The sequence below is a fragment of the Pipistrellus kuhlii genome, unplaced genomic scaffold, assembly GCF_014108245.1.
Source record: "Pipistrellus kuhlii isolate mPipKuh1 unplaced genomic scaffold, mPipKuh1.p scaffold_m20_p_10, whole genome shotgun sequence".
Taxonomy (NCBI): Eukaryota; Metazoa; Chordata; class Mammalia; order Chiroptera; family Vespertilionidae; genus Pipistrellus; species Pipistrellus kuhlii.
The window spans coordinates 34,814,786-34,832,327 of NW_023425405.1; the positions used below are offsets into that span (position 1 = coordinate 34,814,786).

General features: G+C 37.5%; 1 protein-coding gene across 7 annotated transcripts in view; it reads right to left on the minus strand.

Moving 5' to 3' along the window:
• Window positions 1-15,688: 15,688 nt before the first annotated feature.
• Window positions 15,689-17,542, minus strand: part of UMAD1 (UBAP1-MVB12-associated (UMA) domain containing 1) — a 169,292-nt gene continuing 167,438 nt past the window's right edge. For all 7 annotated transcript variants that reach the window (XM_045578403.1, XM_036429341.2, XM_045578406.1 and 4 more), the window contains one exon: window positions 15,689-17,229. In XM_045578403.1, coding sequence (XP_045434359.1) covers window positions 16,972-17,229 — 258 coding nt within the window. In that variant the 3' untranslated portion in view covers window positions 15,689-16,971. The remainder of the gene's footprint in view (window positions 17,230-17,542) is intronic.

Here is a 17,542-nt window from a genome sequence, read left to right on the forward strand (position 1 = left end):
CTTGATAGGACAGAGCAGGATAGGGCAAGATTTGATCACACTACTCAGAACAGCACACAATTTAAAATTTTATGAGTGTAGAATTCTGGAATTTTCCATTTAGTGATATTATTTCAGACTGCAGTTGGCTCTGGGTAATAAACCTCAGAAAGAGAAACCCTGGATAAAAAGGGATTTCTGGATATATTATGATATTTCTTTTACATAACTAAAAGTAAGCATGAAGTAATACTATATTATTTATGGATATATACATACATCATAAAAGTATTTGGAATGTTGAAAGGAAGGGTAAACATACTGGAGTGCTCCTGCCTCAGAAAGGGAAATAGAACAGGGGAAGAGGGTGTAGGTAGATGCAGTGGTATCAGTGATTCCTGAGCAGTCCGCTATCCATAAAATGATAATTACTTTGGGATGTCTTTCCTCTAAGTGTCTTAAACATTTTCGTCTTTTTTGCTCTGCAGATCACTACTAGGTGATATCTAGGCATTGATTTTTGTGTGCATGCACGCTTCCTGAAATTGTGGTTTAATAGCTTTCAGCATTTCTGGAAATTTCTCAGCTGTTATCACTAGTTTGATTCTCTCCTTCTATGGCTCTCATTTAACATTATTAGACCTTCTCATTTTATCCTCAATGTTTTGTGTTATTCTTATATTTTCCAGGTGTTTTATTTCTGAATTATATTTTAGTTAATTTATCCATTTCTATAGTCACTAAATCTATTTTCACATGTGGCTAATGTGCATCTTAACATATTTTGTCCTTTTCTTTCAACATTTATGTATTTTACGTATAGATATTCCACTTAGTTATTTTTCAGAACTGCCTGATTATCCCTGGTAGTTCTCTCTTGCTTGCTCATTCTTCTGATTCCATACTTTGTTTCTTTAAGTACTTCATAAGCAGCTATTCTATTGTATTTCTGACAGTTGTAATATAGATGGCTTACCTCCTCATGTGCTTGATATCTTTAATCCTAATGATAATTGTAGGATTCTGATGGAATATGTCGTAGGATTCTTTCTTATAGATATTTGATTTGTTCTGAGAGGAGCGGGGGAGATTACGAATCTGATTTAATACAGAATCTCAAGTTCAATTCCCCTTGCTGTTAACCTAGCTTCAGTTTCCTACTGGTATTGTTTCTTAGTATAATATAGTTTCTCTCCTTTGTTTCTTGCTTAACATAGTTATCTGTTTGTTGCTCCAAGCTCCAGTGTTGACTCAGCTTGTTCCTTTTTATTTTGGGGGGTGAGAGAGAGGAGGAAAGGGCTTAGAGATTATTTTGCCCAGTTTTAGGGAATCCAACACCAAACCCAAATGTTTTATGTAGAATCCAAATGGTTTCCAGTATAATGCCTTGTCGGGCATTGCTACTGGAAGTGGAAGTCCTTTTCTTAATCTGTAAAGGTCAATGAATGAAACATATTGTACATGCTGAAAATTCTGCCTCAGTTTTCCCAGCACAAGGTATCCTATTACCATTTAAAGGATAAAGTATTTATCTTTTTGTGTCTGTGTGTGTATTTTAAGTTTACAAATAAGAAAACTGTGGCCTCAAAAGGTTAAGTCACCCAATTTGTGATAAACAGTTGACTAGAAACCATGTTTTATATCCAATTCAGTAGTCTTTTCAATCTACTGAAATCTATTTTTTATAATAGTAGATATTTTGATTTTTGAAATCTAAAAGTCTATTTTTAGGTATGATTTTAAGACATTAAATTCTACCTGTAATTGTTTATATTCTTTAGTTTTATTTTATGTCTATTTGTACCCAAGTCTAGATATATACTGTATATAGTCATATATAATCACATATATACAGAAATAAATCCAAGTCTATATAAAACTATTATAAATACAATTGATTATATAGGCAGGCATGACTATAAGTAAGATAGCTTGTGATCATTAAAGGAAACTACAGAATCCTAAGCTTGTCTTTATCTAATAAGTATATCCTTTAAAATCAAAATAATTATACACATAGGACATTAGTTTTCATTTATCCACAAAAGCAAGTAATTTTTGGTAAAAAAAAAAAAAAATTATAATGACCCGGATTAGCTATGTTAAACTATATCTCAAGTAGGTTTTAAAATAATCTCTTCATTGAGTAAACTCATAGGTTAAAATGATAAATTACAAGAATACACTAATAAAGAGAAAATGTGGGATTCCTTGTGGGCAGAGCTCTTCAGTAGTCTACAGAAAATCTGTCAACATAAACAGTCACTAGCTAGTGTAAAATTAATACCATAGTTCAGGGAGAGCAAGGGAAAAAACTATAGTAGAGGAGTCATTGTGTGTTAGGGAAGCCAGCTCTCAGAGAACCTGGGAGGAGAGGATTACAAGTACACCTGCTGATACACGAGCATTCAAAGGAAGTTATGAATAACTGCTAGAAGCAACTTTAGCATTTCGTACATCCAGTCTGATATTCTATTGCATTACTTTTGTTCAGAAGAAGTATTTTTAAAGTTAAAATAATTGGGTTAATGTCCTAACTCTTGTTTTTAGATATTTTGAATGTCAGGGTGGAGAGAGATTTTTCTCAAAGTTCTTTTAGATGTTATGGCCATATAAATCATCATAAACCCCTTTTTAAAAGTTTCTTTAGATTTTCTTTCCTCGGGGGCATTTTAGTGTCTTTAATTTTTATTTCAATGTTAGCAAACCAAGGGAAGATGATGTACTTACAAGTTGTTTTTTCTCCCTGGCTTTCTCTCCTATTCGGGTTTAGATGCTCTACCTCCATTCCCCTAACCTCCAATGCTCCAAAACCTGAGGCATATAGCTCTATTTGTCAGATAGTTTATTTGAGGGGATTGCTAACTTTTTAAAAATCTGTTCTGCTACAATTGTTCGCAGCCTGGGCCACATCTGTGACTACTCTTGAAAAACACTAACAGATGAAGATATGTATGAATTTTATGGGTGAGGATTAAGGTGTGGAGCTTGGAGTGGCAGAGCCTGTATCACCTCTAAAACAGAATGAGACACTCAGTCCAGAGAGAAGGGGACATGAAAGGACGGAGGTGGTTTCATCCAGCCGGGTCTGTAACTGGCATTCTCAGAGTCAACTTGTAACTTTTCAGTTCATGGTTATCCGTTCATTGGATTGCTCCAAACCTTAGTTTCTTTTCAACTTCTATCTTTTCTATATTAACATGGAATGTCACAGGACATGAATTTAAATTATTTATATTACACATACTTTCAAATCTGCTATAAAGTTTGAGTGAAACCACTGGTTATCTTTCATTGCCTTGAAATTTCCCACAAAGCTGTTGCCTCTGGAGCTGGTGGTCTCTGTGTCTGGGTGTGAATGGGTCCCCCATCACTTTACCTACTCCTAGAAGGCTGTAAAATGAGATACTATCAACTTAAACAGCCTTTGCACTCTAAGTTGTCTTGTATTATTTTTTTTTATTTTTCAGTGGTAATAACAGTTTCACTTAATTAAGGAAATTGGTCAATTCTGAGTGACTTAGTGGGAGAGAAGCTGGTGTCTAATAGTACAATAGGTTGTTTCTGATTGTGTGAAGAGATGTCCTCCTATTTAAGTCTCCTGATTCCAAGTCAGAAGTTAGGGCCGTAAGAGAGGCTCTTGACACCCGGAGCAGCAGGGGACAGTTGGCATGGTCTCAGGAGAGCCAGTTTACTCATTATTTCAGTGTTTGTGAGAGTGAACACCTTCCAAGTGAAAATTAATTTCCCTTTTGGGTTACTTATCACATTATTTTTAATGCTGCAGTTTTTCCACATCATCCTTGGCCACAATTATTTTTCCCAGAATGATTGGGGGGGGGGGGGGGAGTACATGGTTATTTCTAAAAGCACATAAAATGGGATTTTGAGAGTTTATTCTCTGTGATTTCCTTGTAGACATTCTTAATAATGATATTTCTTTAAAGATAAACTAAATACATGTTTAGTGATATGTATTAAAATGAAAATTAAGTCTTTTATTGGGAGAAGAGGCTGAAACTGTCTTCAAAACATCCATGGAATAAAAAATTCTGTCTAAAAAAAAAAAAAAAAAAAAAAAAAAGCCAAACAAAACCCAAAGCTTGCTACTGAAGGATAAGATCGTTCTGGACTTGCCTGAAGTCGTGCTCATCTATGTTACATCTGTCACCCAAAACGGGCCTGCTCGTGAATGGCAGGGACAAAAGGCCTTTCTTAACCTATCCAGCTGCTCCCACTGCTGCCAGGGCATCTCTGGGCTATGCCTGGGTCCAGGAGGCAAGCCAGAGGAGCATGAAATCAGCCACCGTTTCCGCTTCCCCCTCTTCCTGCTCCCCCATCCCACCCAGGCCTGGCATTCCGAGGGGCTGGAGGAGCTTCTGAGGCCTGTCCACGTCCCTCGGCCAGCTCTGCGCATGGGCAGCCCCTGGACAGGAGCACATCGCAAGCTGCCAAACGTTTGGCGTCACTTCCTCACCCTGAAATTTTAGCTGACTATCCAAGCAGGAAGCGTTTGGGAATTTTTCTATCATTTCGTTAGGAGGGGCTTGCTGGATGGGTTTTTCAAATCCTTACTAAGAGCCGTATTTAAGATAAGTTCCATAAGTTATGAAATACCTTTGGTCAATAAAATGCACTATCAACATGAAAGTAAAGGGTGAAAATATCTCATATTTCAACTTTAGTACTATTAATGCTGTGTATGAATGAGTTTTTCCTTAAAACAGGTTCAGAGGAAGGAGATTTATTCTAAAAATAAGGCAGACTGGCTCTGGCCTGGTGGCTCCGTTGGTGGGAGCATCATCCTGTACATCAAAAACATTGGGGTTTGATTGCCCCTCAGGGCACGTAACTAGGTTGCAGGTTTGATCCCCAGTCAGGGTGCATCCAGGAGGCAACCAATTGATATTTCCCTCTGACATACATGTTTCTCTCTCCCTCTCTCTAAAATCAATAAAAACATATCTTCAAGTGAGGACTTTAAAAAAAAAAAAAAAAAAAAAAGGCCAACTGAAGCCAGAGTACATCCAGGGAAGATGTGGGGATCTGAGAAGTGGTAGTGAAATCCTTGTTGATTAGATACAATGGTATCACTTTTTTTTTTTTTTTTTAACTTCTCTGTGTGTTTTAGGTTAGATGAGAAAGTGCAATTTAGGAAAGTAAATGGGTCTTTATTCTCAGCAAATAAGCTCCTTCCCCCCTTTTAAATTGAGAACCAGCAGACAAAAGTCATTGTCACTGGAAACATCCTCAGATACTTCAGATAGGCAGGCCTGGAAGGCTCTGTATTTAAGCTGGGATCTACTTAAGCTCAGAGAAATAATGAGTTTGGATTAAGTGTTAGTGAGGCATTTCACTGTACCTAGCTATATGTTTTTCTTTAGCCCTAGCTCTATATGTGACTTTCTTTAGTGTTTAGAATGTGGAAGGTAGGTTTATTATGTGAATTTTAATTAAACAGGAAAGCTCTTGTTTTTTTTTTGCCGATACAAGAAAATGGTTAGGCTGATGTCATCCCTTCCATTTCTTCTTCCCACCTTGAACATGGAATTGTAGAGTTGTAAATAGTGTTGACTTTCACTCTTTGCACCTAATGTTTCATTCACAAAAGTACAAACAAAAGCCCCGTGTAGTGGCTGCTATGGTTAGTACCAGGGAAAGTGCTGTACTCTCAGGGAGAGAAACACAAAAGTTCTACCTCCGAGAAGCAGGTATCGTCCAGAGAGGTAAAAGGTCTGTCCATAGTAGAGGAGAACAGCAGGCCAACTTTTTTAACTGGTGGGAGATACATATTTGGGAGAGGACCTGGTGTCTGGAAGAGGTGTATGCTGAAAACACCCCTAAACAGGGAGCAAGGAAGAAGTAAGGAGGAGGAAAGAGTACTAAACCTCTGGACAGCAATCTTACACTGTCATCAAAGATCCTTCAGGTGAGTGTGGCTGTTCACTCATTTATGACTGACAACTGGGTACATTTCTAAGGAAGCAGGCCCAGGTTGAAGGACACAGCATCTTTTGTCCTCCAGCACAACCAGAGCAGGAAGCCCAGGGGTCTCCCACCTGGGGAGTGTGATAGGTTGCACTGGGAAATGAGGCTTCTTGCAAAATTGACATGCAGAGAAATGGTGCCTCCAGTGTATCTCCAGGAACACTGGAAAAGCCAGAGTGGAAACAACCTACACCAAGGAGACAACTGCTTTGCTTAATGAGGGTTTGATTCCTAGTCACTCTCTGATCGGTGTACAATGCCAAGTGTAGAATCTTATAGTCACTTAAAAATACTGGGGTGGTGCACCTCAGATAAGTAGAGATAGTGGCAGCAGATAGTCTTTCAGTTAGGGGGGGAAGGGACTATTCACCCTCAGTACCCATTTAACACAATGTTTTAATCAAGAATAGAGTGATAAAAAAGCTTATGAACTTCCTTTCAAGTTTAGTTCTGGAGACTATTTTTGCTAAAAAGCTTGTCTAATGAAGATTTTATTACTTCTTGATGTTATATAGTGTTTCCAAATTGTTATTCAGACAAGAGAAAGACAGAATTGTGTTAGCCAATAAAACAGGGATTTTTTTTTTTCATTTACTTTTTTATAGACTAAATGAATGTTTTAAGAGATTGGCTACTATTGTTTCCCCTGTTGTTGAAAATATTGTATATCTTTGCACCTAGGGGGAAGAGAGTACCCATAAAAATGAGGAACTTCAGAGGTTGCAATAATTAGTGTGGTGACCATAGTGGTTACAAATTTGATTGACTAATTTAGTATAAAATCATAATCTATTAGAAAAATTAAAAAGTTGAATTCATGCAGTAAACTGGTTACCAAATGAATGGATCAGTTAAAGAATATTTTAAAACCAGCTTTGATTGCATGAAAAAAATCAACATGATAGTTTATTACCTGTTTTCCCTCAAAAGTAAAATGATCCTTCAAAAATATAGACTGCTATCAAAAGGATTAATATCTCTAAGTCCTTCAGTAAGATTAGGTTACACAAAAACAACATGTCATAACCTCATTAAAACATCAGGCATTCAGTTTGTATGGTACATATTTAAATCCATACAATCCATGATTTTTAAAAAAAAGCAGTGTAATTTAATTAGCATTAAACAATGTCAATTTACTAGAAGGCGGAAGAAAATCCCCTCTATGTGTACATTAAGGAAAACCAAAAAATCTTAAGTCACAATAGATAGATTCATAGTCTATATCCCCAAACTTAATCTAAAGACATATTCAGCACTGTCTAAAACACATGTGTCAAACACAAGGCCCGCAGGCCAAATCCGTCCCGCCAGGCCTTGCAATGTGGCCCGCACCACGCTGTCATCACTGCACTCCGCTGCGTTTCCATCACAATGACAGTTTATGACTGTTCAGTAAACCATTCGGCCCGCGATTTAGGCTGGATTTTAGATTTTGGCCCCTTCTCTGATTGAGTTCGACACCCCTAGTCTAAAAAGTTATAATAAATACAAAATATGTCTATTGTATTAGTACTGATACAGCTTTACCAAACAAAAGGTACATTTCTACTTTTAAAAAATTTAAGAAGCTAAATTATTTAGGATACAAGATAAGTTTGGGGTCATTTAGGTAATGTAAGGTTGTTTTAACGGCTTCCAACACAGACTCAAGGGCAAATTCTAATGTAGATGGGACAAGAACCTTATACATTTCCTTGAATCAGTGGTGATTCAATTATTTGCCCTTTCAACACACTTTTACTGAGCCCACACTATGTGGTATCATGCTAAGCATGGGAATTTAGGGATCCATTCACAGAGTTCCAAAGTAGACAAGTAGTTACAATGCTGTGGGTCAAGAGCCCTGAAAGAGGGGCACACAAGATGCTGGAGGAACATGGAAGGACAACCAGTCCAGCCTCGGGGGAATAAGGACCTTGTAAAAGAATTTAGCCACAGATTGGGTCACTGGAGGTGGCTGGAATGAACGCAGCTTCTGTAGTTTACATACTACTTAAAAAAAAAAAAAAGTCTCTTCCATCACAGTGTTTTGCAAGGATAGGTTTATTGTGTAGCCGATTTTGTGAGCTTCATTTTGCCTTTTTTTCTGATGTTTTATGCAAGTTGACTACTAATGATGAATAAGAACAGTCTGAATGCATTGTTGCTGCATAAGTGTAATGTGGTGTTGCTTTGCACTTAAAAGAGGCATTTAGATGCTCTTGTTGTAAATGTTCATGCAAAATCTCTATCTGCTTTTAGTGGTTTCCCATCTGCAGAGCACTGAGGACTGGTTTGACACTGGAGAAGATTAAAAGAAACTCTTCATACTGTGATCCTAAATTTCATATTCACAATATTTCCTAAAGTAGAAAAGCGTTCTGTGACCAGAGAAATCAAACAAACAGTAAAAAGGGAAAGAAGGGAAGATCAGGGCTTTCCAGGCAAAAGAGAACAGACTGTAAGAACGGTGAGAGAAGGCACGGCATGTTCAGTAGGGCACTGAACAGCAGGGCAAGAACACAGGACATGAGTAGGAATGTCACCAGGTAAGGCTAGAGAAGCACATGGGCCTGAAGGTGCTTTGATTCTCCAGAAGATACTAGAAAGTTTTTGAAGATTTTAATCTATTTTTCTAACAAGTTCCTTCTGGCTTTAGCATAGAGAATGGATGGGAAAACTGGATGCAGGGACATCCGTTAGGAGAAATGAGAAAGACCTGGACTGAAGTAAGGGCAATAGGTATGGACACAGAAGCACACATTTAAGAGACAAGCCTTGAAAGATACACAGTTAATCAAAGTTTATCATCCATTGAATATGGAAGTGAGTATGAAGGAAGAATGGCTAGACTCCTGGATTTCCTGCTTGGGTCATCCAGGGCTGCAAATGATATGGCCAGGACTTGAGACATGAGGGAAGGATGGCTGTCAGCAGTACGCCAGCCAAGGAGGTGCTGCCTTCCCCTTACCTCTGGGCTCAGGTCGATGGATGCTGATTGAACCAGGTCAGGGTATGTGTCTGTCCCTTGGGATTCAGGAATGGTAACAATAATTCACTATTTCCCATCAGGGTTAGAGGAACTCCCTTAAGAAAAGCAGAGCAACGGGGCGGGTGTGTGTGTGTGTGTGTGAGAGAGAGAGAGAGAGAGAGAGAGAGAGAGAGAGAGAGAGAGAGAGAGAGAGAGAGAGAGAGAGAGAGAGAGAGAGAGAGAGAGAAAGTGTAGAGCAAATAAGAACAGCAGCTATACCCCAGTTTGTGATAGAAACTAACAGGAGAGTCAAGTGAGATGTCTCAGAGCTAGTGATAGACATGGAACTTGAGTGAGTTCTGGGGGGAAAGGTCGATGTGGGATGTCAGCAGTGGCAGACAGGAATAAATATCAATAGGATTGTACTGGGAGAAAGCAGAAAGGGGAGGAGAGCCAAAGATGGAATTCGGGTCACACCAACATTTTAGGAATGGAATAAGGAAAAGAAGTCCCCAACAATCTGGGATGGGAAGAAGCTGAGAAAGGCAGTCAGTCACAGCAGTCAGGGGTGAAAACAATCTTAGCAGTGGAGTTAGGCTGAGGCGGCTCCTGCATGAACCCGTTCAGTGGAGGTTCTAACCAAGGATGGGAAGTCCGATGACAGTAGGTGGAGAAGTGGATAGAAAAATAAGGAAATGGAGACACAGATATAGACCAGTCTCTCCGGAAGCTTGATTGTAGCCCTGGCCAGTGTTGACCAGTGGTTAGTGTCACTACATGCACCGAAGGGCCTCAGGTTTGATTCCTGAGCACAAGAGCATATACCTGGGTTGCAGGTTTGATCCCCAGTCAATGTGTCTCTTTCACATCCATGTCTCTCTCTCTTTTTCTCTTTCCCCTACTTCCCTCTTTCTCCTCTCCCTCTCTCTCCTTCTCCCTCTTTTCCTTCCACCCAATATAAAGATAATTAATGGGAAATATATCCTTGGGTGAGGATTAAAAAAAAAAAAAAGAAATAAAAGGAAGCTTGACTCTAAAGAGAAGGGGAAGTTTATAGCTGGAATTGGTGGGGAAATAGCTACACATGTATATGACAGGGAAGAGAACTGCAGAGTAGGAAATGTAAGGATATAAAAGGGTACTAAAAGAATCATGCACTACTGTTCCTAGGGAGAAAAGTGTTTTTTTCTAAAACAAGGTCATTTCAAATACCCACATGTGCTTGAAGGAAAACATAGAAAAAGGAAAACAGCTTTTCAAGGACAGGTTGGATAGGATTAATAAATTCTGGCCCAGGAATATATGCAAGTATAATGAAGAACACAAAAGGGACACTTGGCAGCTAGATAGAGCTTTAAATGAGTTCGTCCACAGGACCAAAATACACTGTATTGTCTAGAATCCATTCTTACTCATCATGAGGACCTACATAGTCATTATGGACAGAGGAAAACACAACCTGAAAAACATGGAGAATACCCAAAACAGACCAAAGGCACAATTTGTAGAGGCTTGGTAAACTAAGCATTATTTTCAGCTGTGTAAACAGTGCATGACCATTGGGGGAACTTACTAGGGCCTGAAAAACTATTAAAAATCTTGAAATTCTATTCCTTTGCTTTTGGAAAGTCTCATTTATAGATAACTTAATGATTTATTTCATCTGTTCACTCATTCATTCAACAAATCTTGGTGGAGGATTTGTTCTGTGCTAAGTACAAGTCGGGTAGAACATTAATAAGAGCATAGATCCTTCAGGGAAATGGGTGATAGCTATACTTTGAAAATGCATATTCAGTTTACCTTTTGTCTTTGTAACCGAAGATACAAAGGAAAACCTGTCAACAGACTTCTTGGCTGGAGGAATAGAGAGAGCATCTAGTGAAAAAAACATGGCGGGCAAATGGGCTTTACAAGGTGGAGGAACATTGGCCTAAGGATTCAAGCATTTTTCCTTAGAGATTCGATAAAAAAAAAAGGAAATCTAAATTCAGGCTGTGAAGTGGGCACAACAAGGAAGGAGTCTATATTTAATTATGGACGTATAAACATATTTTAAAAATGCAATTTACTTTTGGCTCTTTATCGATCTTACCCATATCATTCCGTCCTCTTATTCATATTTCTACTGCTGCCCATATCTTTAGGGTCAGGGACCTCCAGTATGTATGTGAAGTAGGAACTTCTAGATCTGCCTCATAAACAGGAGCTAAGTTGCTTGCAAGAGGAAGAGAAAAGCTGAGTGTTTCTGCTTTCTGCTGTGTTAGCTGATGGTCTGGCTGGTATAGTGTGAGATAGAAAACTGGATAGTCTGTCCCATGCTCAGAAATACATTCTGATAAAAACAAGTTCTCGTAAAGATCCAAAACAAGAATAAGGTCAGAGAGATGTACAGAGAATGAGTATTTAGGTTTTATCTGAAACCAACTGCCTGTTTGCTGTTCAGCATCAATTTATTTCTTTTTGGTCCTGAGAAGGCCTATTCAAATGAGTGAGCTAACAATGCCACACAGCATGTTGGTGTGCAGTGTACCCTGTAGGTGTAAAAACTTGGCTTTGTTTTGCCCTTGTTCATGAACAAGAGCTCCTTTTTTGTTAGCCTTCCAAATGTTCCTTGCCATTATGAAGAAATACATTAATTCTGAAACAATAAATTCTGTACATTTTTGAACAACAGAAAAGAAAAACCACACACATAAATACACATATGCACACTGAAACCGACATTATCCTGTTCCTCCGCCTATATTTCTGAGTTATAGTCAACACCTGTGGCCACACAAGGGGCAGACTTCACAGCTGCAACCCCAGATGTCAGACACTGGATTCTACGTCCCTGGCAGCAGTCCCAAGTGGGAAGTCGTCTCCTTAACTGACCTCTGAAACGGTCTATTGTCTGTTTCCCTCTCTGGCCTGGGTCGTAGCTAACAAGCTGTCTATAGGCTGGTTTGGAGTTAGCCTACTGATGGGTTGTTCTGGATGCAATTATCCTTTGCCTTACCTTTGATTGTAAGGAATTTATTTCCTTTGTAGGAGTGAAAATTGGACTGGGGAAATTCTCAACAAAGAACTATATTCAGGCTTCTTCCAAGGATAAAGTAAAACACTATTTACTTTGTTTCCCCGGCCCCCAGTGAAATGGGATGACATCAAGTTTGGTTTAGCATACAGTTGAGTTTTGGTTAATCAAAAGTACAAAGAGTTCCTTGGGGCCACTTCTGCCCTCTGAAAGAAGACTTAGTTTCCTAATGCTGCTTCTTAAAACTACTTCTTAAAGGAGAAAATGAACCATTTCTCCTCTTAGAATCTTAAGGAGCTGCAACTTGGTTTTTGCTATTACTAAAGAAAGTCATCTGTAGAGAAAAGCTCTGTGTATCATGAGTAATCTTGGTTCTTTAAAGAAGAAAATGATTATATTAGAACCTTGCCTCTTCACCACTTGAAGAATAGCATTATGGGTAAAATGCAATCATTGTGGGAATAAGGTAGAAAAAGGCCAAGTATCTAAGAGGGCTTCACTTACAGTGCAACACTTGTGGCCTCAAAGGGAAGGTCTATTTTGAATATAGTTATAGTCATGACAAGTTATAAAGAAATGTACCTGATATTTATAGGAAGATTAATTCTGAGGAAATTATAGAATATATTATATCCAACATCAAATGGTATTCATCTGCACTATGTAAATCATTCCAAATTTCCTTTGTTAACTTTCTAATAATGTAAACATATTTCTTGGCCACCGAGAGATATGCTTTAGATTTAGAATCCCAATATAAATAAATGAATAATTAAATTGGAGAAAAGAGACATCTCATACAGAAAAAAATTCAAATAATTTATATGTCTACTAGCCCCTCAAGGATGAGGAGTATAATTCCCTACCCCTTGACTGTGGGCTATGCTTTTCAATTGAATAACAAAGAGTAGTGTATTGAAAAGGGGAGGGACAGAGTTACATGACAGTGGAGAGACCTGGCAAACACTACCTTGGCCACTTGATACAGTTAGCATCAACAATGAGGTCATGTTGACAGCATGTACCTTTGATATGATACGATCTCATTGAAAAGCAGTTCACCTTTGTAATATTTGCCCCAAAATGCATAACCATAATCTAACCATGTGAACAACATTAAATAAATCAGAGTTGAGGGACATCCTACAAAATCTGACAAGACTCCATGAACTGTCAGTCACTAAAAATAATAATACATAAATAAAAGTCTGAGATTATAAAGCCAAAAGGAGCCTAAAAATGACTAAGTATGATGTATTATACCAGATAGGATGCTGGAAGAAAAAAAGGACATTAGGAGAAAAATGGGAAATTGGAATGGAGGGTGGATTTTAGTTAATAGTAATGTCCCAGTGTTGTTTCCTTAGTTGTAGCAAATAGGAGAAACTAGATGAGAGGTACTCAAGAATGTTTCACTATTTTTGTAATTTTTCTATAATATAAAATTATTCTAAAATTACTATTTTATTTAAATTAAAAAATGATTAACACTGAGATATCAAATTTAACAGATCCTATGCTTCAATCAATACATCTTTCTTGTTCACCCACACCTATCCACCAAACCATGTGGCATCAAGAGTCATTTTCCTGACGCATAGAAATACTTTACCTTTCAGGACCCTGTATATGAATGGAGTCAGACCAATTCCGAGAGTTTTAGATTGCCCAATAATATTTATTGTAGGTCATGGCCTTAGTAATATGACACAGTGCTCAAAAGATAATGTCCACAGCTTTAAATAGCTTTCAATAGCTTTAAAAGATATTAATCCTTCAGCAATCTATCCAATACACTAAAATTTCTTGTGAATGTTATTAATGGCATGATTAATAGGACAATGCATTAATCTCCGAAGGTAGCACATTCTTTGCTATATTACAGAGGGCAATATTCATTTACTGATCAATTGTTGTCAGGAGAGGTAAAGGGATAAGGGCTGATGGGCCACTGTTTTAGAATAAGGATGAGACTATTTCTTCTCCCTATTTTTCCCTTATAATTATGAAAAACTAGGTTTCTCAGGATTTTAGATTTTTTTTCATACTGTTTTCAATTTATCATTTTACTTTGAGAAAGGTGAAGAAAGTGTTGGTCAATGAATATTTTTAATAAATGAGTGGGTTCCTTGTTAACAATAAACGTGCTTATATTAACATTTAATGTTATTATTTTAAAAGTTGAGTTAATAACAATTTAGCTAGAATAATAAATTGTCAGAATTGCCTCTCCAATTGTGTTTTCAGGAAAGGATACAAATGCCATTTTTAAAAAAGCTGGAGGGAAAATACATGCAACTTCCTGCATATATTTTAGGGATAAAAATAGGATTCGGTAAGATCACTTGTACATTTCATATGTACAGTACTTTATAATGATCATTTGTTAAGGGGGGAGAGGGAGTAAAATCCATACTGCTTGATAATAGGAGGAAAAAAAAGTGTTCCTATGGAACTCTTAGCAAAGAACTGCAGAAGAGTCAACTAAAATATTTTAGGAATATCTTTCATGAGGTAGTGCTTAATATGGAAAATAATAATGGGTTTGGGGGGGATATACAGTAAATGTAGGTAGCTATTTTTTGTATTACTCTTTAGAAAGTTCAGTTAATTCATATTGTATATTTCATTAGACCTTGGTATATGTGTGATTAGTAATGAGAATTATAACAGTTTCCTTTCCTTGAACACTGACAATGTGTATAGCTTTGCACTGCCTGGCCTTTGACATGGCACCATCTAAAAGCCCAACCCCGCAAGGTGCATACAATTACTATTTAACAGGCAAGGGAACCCAGGACACCAGAAATTAGGGGACTGACTCAAAGGCCCACAGCTTGTAGGTGAGGGAGCCACTACAACCTGCCTGCCTCAAATGCCTGGGCCCTTCCCCACTACAGCATATAGCTCTCTTACAATTATACTACCTTTATTAATACTCTTCAAGTAAATGTGTATCAGTAACGAGTTGAGTTAAGTCATTTTTAACCTTTCTATGCTTCAAGTTTCTCTTGGGTTAGATAGAGTTGGCTGGATGACTTCTGTTTTCTTCTAGTTTTAAAATAGGAACATGATTTGTATACAGGATGAGAACATTAAAATGGCCATTTCCACATGTTTATGTTAATCCGTTATTAACACTGAGCTTATTAAATCTTGTGATGGAATCTATCTGGGGATGTTCATGTGATTTCTCTCAAATCCCTCAGTCCTGCCAGAATTAGTGAGTGATCTTACCATTTTCAATGTTATTCCTTAAGACTTACATGTAAGAAGAAACTTGATATTTTTCTCTACCATATATCGATACATACTATTTACTTAAATATTTGTCTCCTAAACAATCAATGGCTTTCAGACATGAATAATGCAAAGAAAATCAGTTTTGGATCCAAAATTAATAAAAATATCAGTTTATTTTTATTCATACTTGTTCAAATATAACATTTTTAACAAGTGAAAATATGTATAAGCATATTTATAACACGATAGACATAAATATCAATATAAATAAAATGTATTAAGTATTTGAGACAAAATTTAATTTATATATTAGTAAATTGATGACATGCTTACATTTAGCTTTAAGATAATATTAACATGGATATTTAAAAGGATGGGCTTTCACAAAAACTGCTATAAAATGTTCATATCTGTGTTAGTAATATTTCTTTTTAAGAAAACTGTCAAGATCTAATTTAACCATTTAACTCATATGGTAACATTATTTGTAAATGACACATTTTTTCCAATAGAAAGGTTCCTTTATTTTGTAAATAACAGTATTTTTATCAAGAACATGCCACATTTATTATACATGCACAACACATTAAAATTTGAATAATTTATATACCTTTATGCACAGTGTTCAGTTTTGCTATAGCACTCTATCTTTGTGAAAAATATTCTAAAAATTTGGCACAGAATTAATAAATTATATTGTACTCTTTCAGAACTAATGTGATTAAAATTTTACATGGCATAGAAAACACTGTCACAGTTTACCTCTTCCTTTGCAGTTTATTGACCAATGGCAGTTCTTTTCTGTTTTAGTTGGAATAAATGATGGATATTCAATAGCTAAAAGTGACATTTAGGTGTTTTGCCTATACTCTAACTGGAAATGAGTTGATTTCAGTTTTTCTAGCAGTAAAGCATTTCTATTCGTATTATGGCCAACAAATTGCTAAGGGTGTTAGCGATAATATGTATCATCACGAGATGTTTTTCTTTGGGAGCAGAGAGGTTGAAAGGAAATGTGGATCTCTTCCTGAACCCTATGTGGTCAGGAGCACGGATGCCTTCTGAGGCAGAAGCAGGGAGAGTTCTTGGGGAAGCTGGTGAGGGAGCACACTCCGCAGAAACAAAGGCAGGAACACGGGGAGCACTCCAGGTGCACAGGACTGCCAGGGGCATAAGGAAACTGAATGTATCACTCAGGGAAATAGCAGCAAGGGCACTCTTATATCAGCAAAATCCTCCTGCTTTTTAGGAAAAGTTTTCCTTTTCCACATCAGTGTCTATATCAAGAATGAAGAAATTAAGCTAACTGGCACAAATTTTTTTTTTTTTTTTTCTGAACTCATTCATAGACACTGTGGGAGAAGAAAGGGAATAATATTAATTCAAGCTTCCTCTAAACCAGAGAAGGGAATTCTCACTCCCTCTCAGGGCAGATTTCAGACTTGTGGTAAGCAAGGAAAATGCCATCACTCTTTTTCACAGTTCTGCTAAGATCAACTTGAGGTGTTGTATTTTGAGAGCCTGTTTGAAGGAACCTATTCCTTTCCTAAAACTATGATTACCTAATTTTTATATTTATTATTTGGCAGAAAGGAAGTAGTACTTAAGCTCAATTTTTATACAAATGTACTTTATTCTAAAAGACCGAGCAATGAACATACTGTACTTTATGATCCTTGCTTTTATGATCCTGAGGGCTTTTAGACAGTGAAATGGCAAAGAACATCAAACAGGTTAAATACAGTGGCAAACTTTTGTTTTAAAGCAGTTGCGGTACAAATATAAAAACTTACGAATCACAGAGCACTGAATTTTCGAGAGTAAAATCGTACCAAAACCGTGATAAGTTTTCGCTGACGTCACAGGTGAGGAGGTGGTCTGGAAGGTCACTGATGGTGCCCTGCACAGCCAGCACATGCGGGGCCAAGGTGAAGGGCACGTCGCTCAGAAGCTCTGCCATGAACGAGCTGTTCTCCAGAAGCTGGCCTGCCTTAGTTTCCGCCCCGGGGCCTGCTACAGTCCCAATGGGTGAGTTTTCTTGGTCAGTCTAAAAATACACATATATTCAAATCATTAAGAGCTATGGCCTTTGAGGTTCAGTAATGGTAAATGTGGCAAAATGATAGAGAAATGGGGGAATATGAAAGTATTCCCAAATCACAATGTAGCTTATTTGCTTTACTTGTACTTAGAACTCTACCAGGCTTTAAAATGAATCCTATACCCTACTCTTACCACCTATGACCCCCTCCTGTTATTTCTCTAGCCCAGTAATGTCTACAAAGTCTGTATGCTTTGCCAAACCCGGTGTATTCTTTCAGGCTCTTTAGAATTTCCAGATTCCCTGTGAAACCTTATAG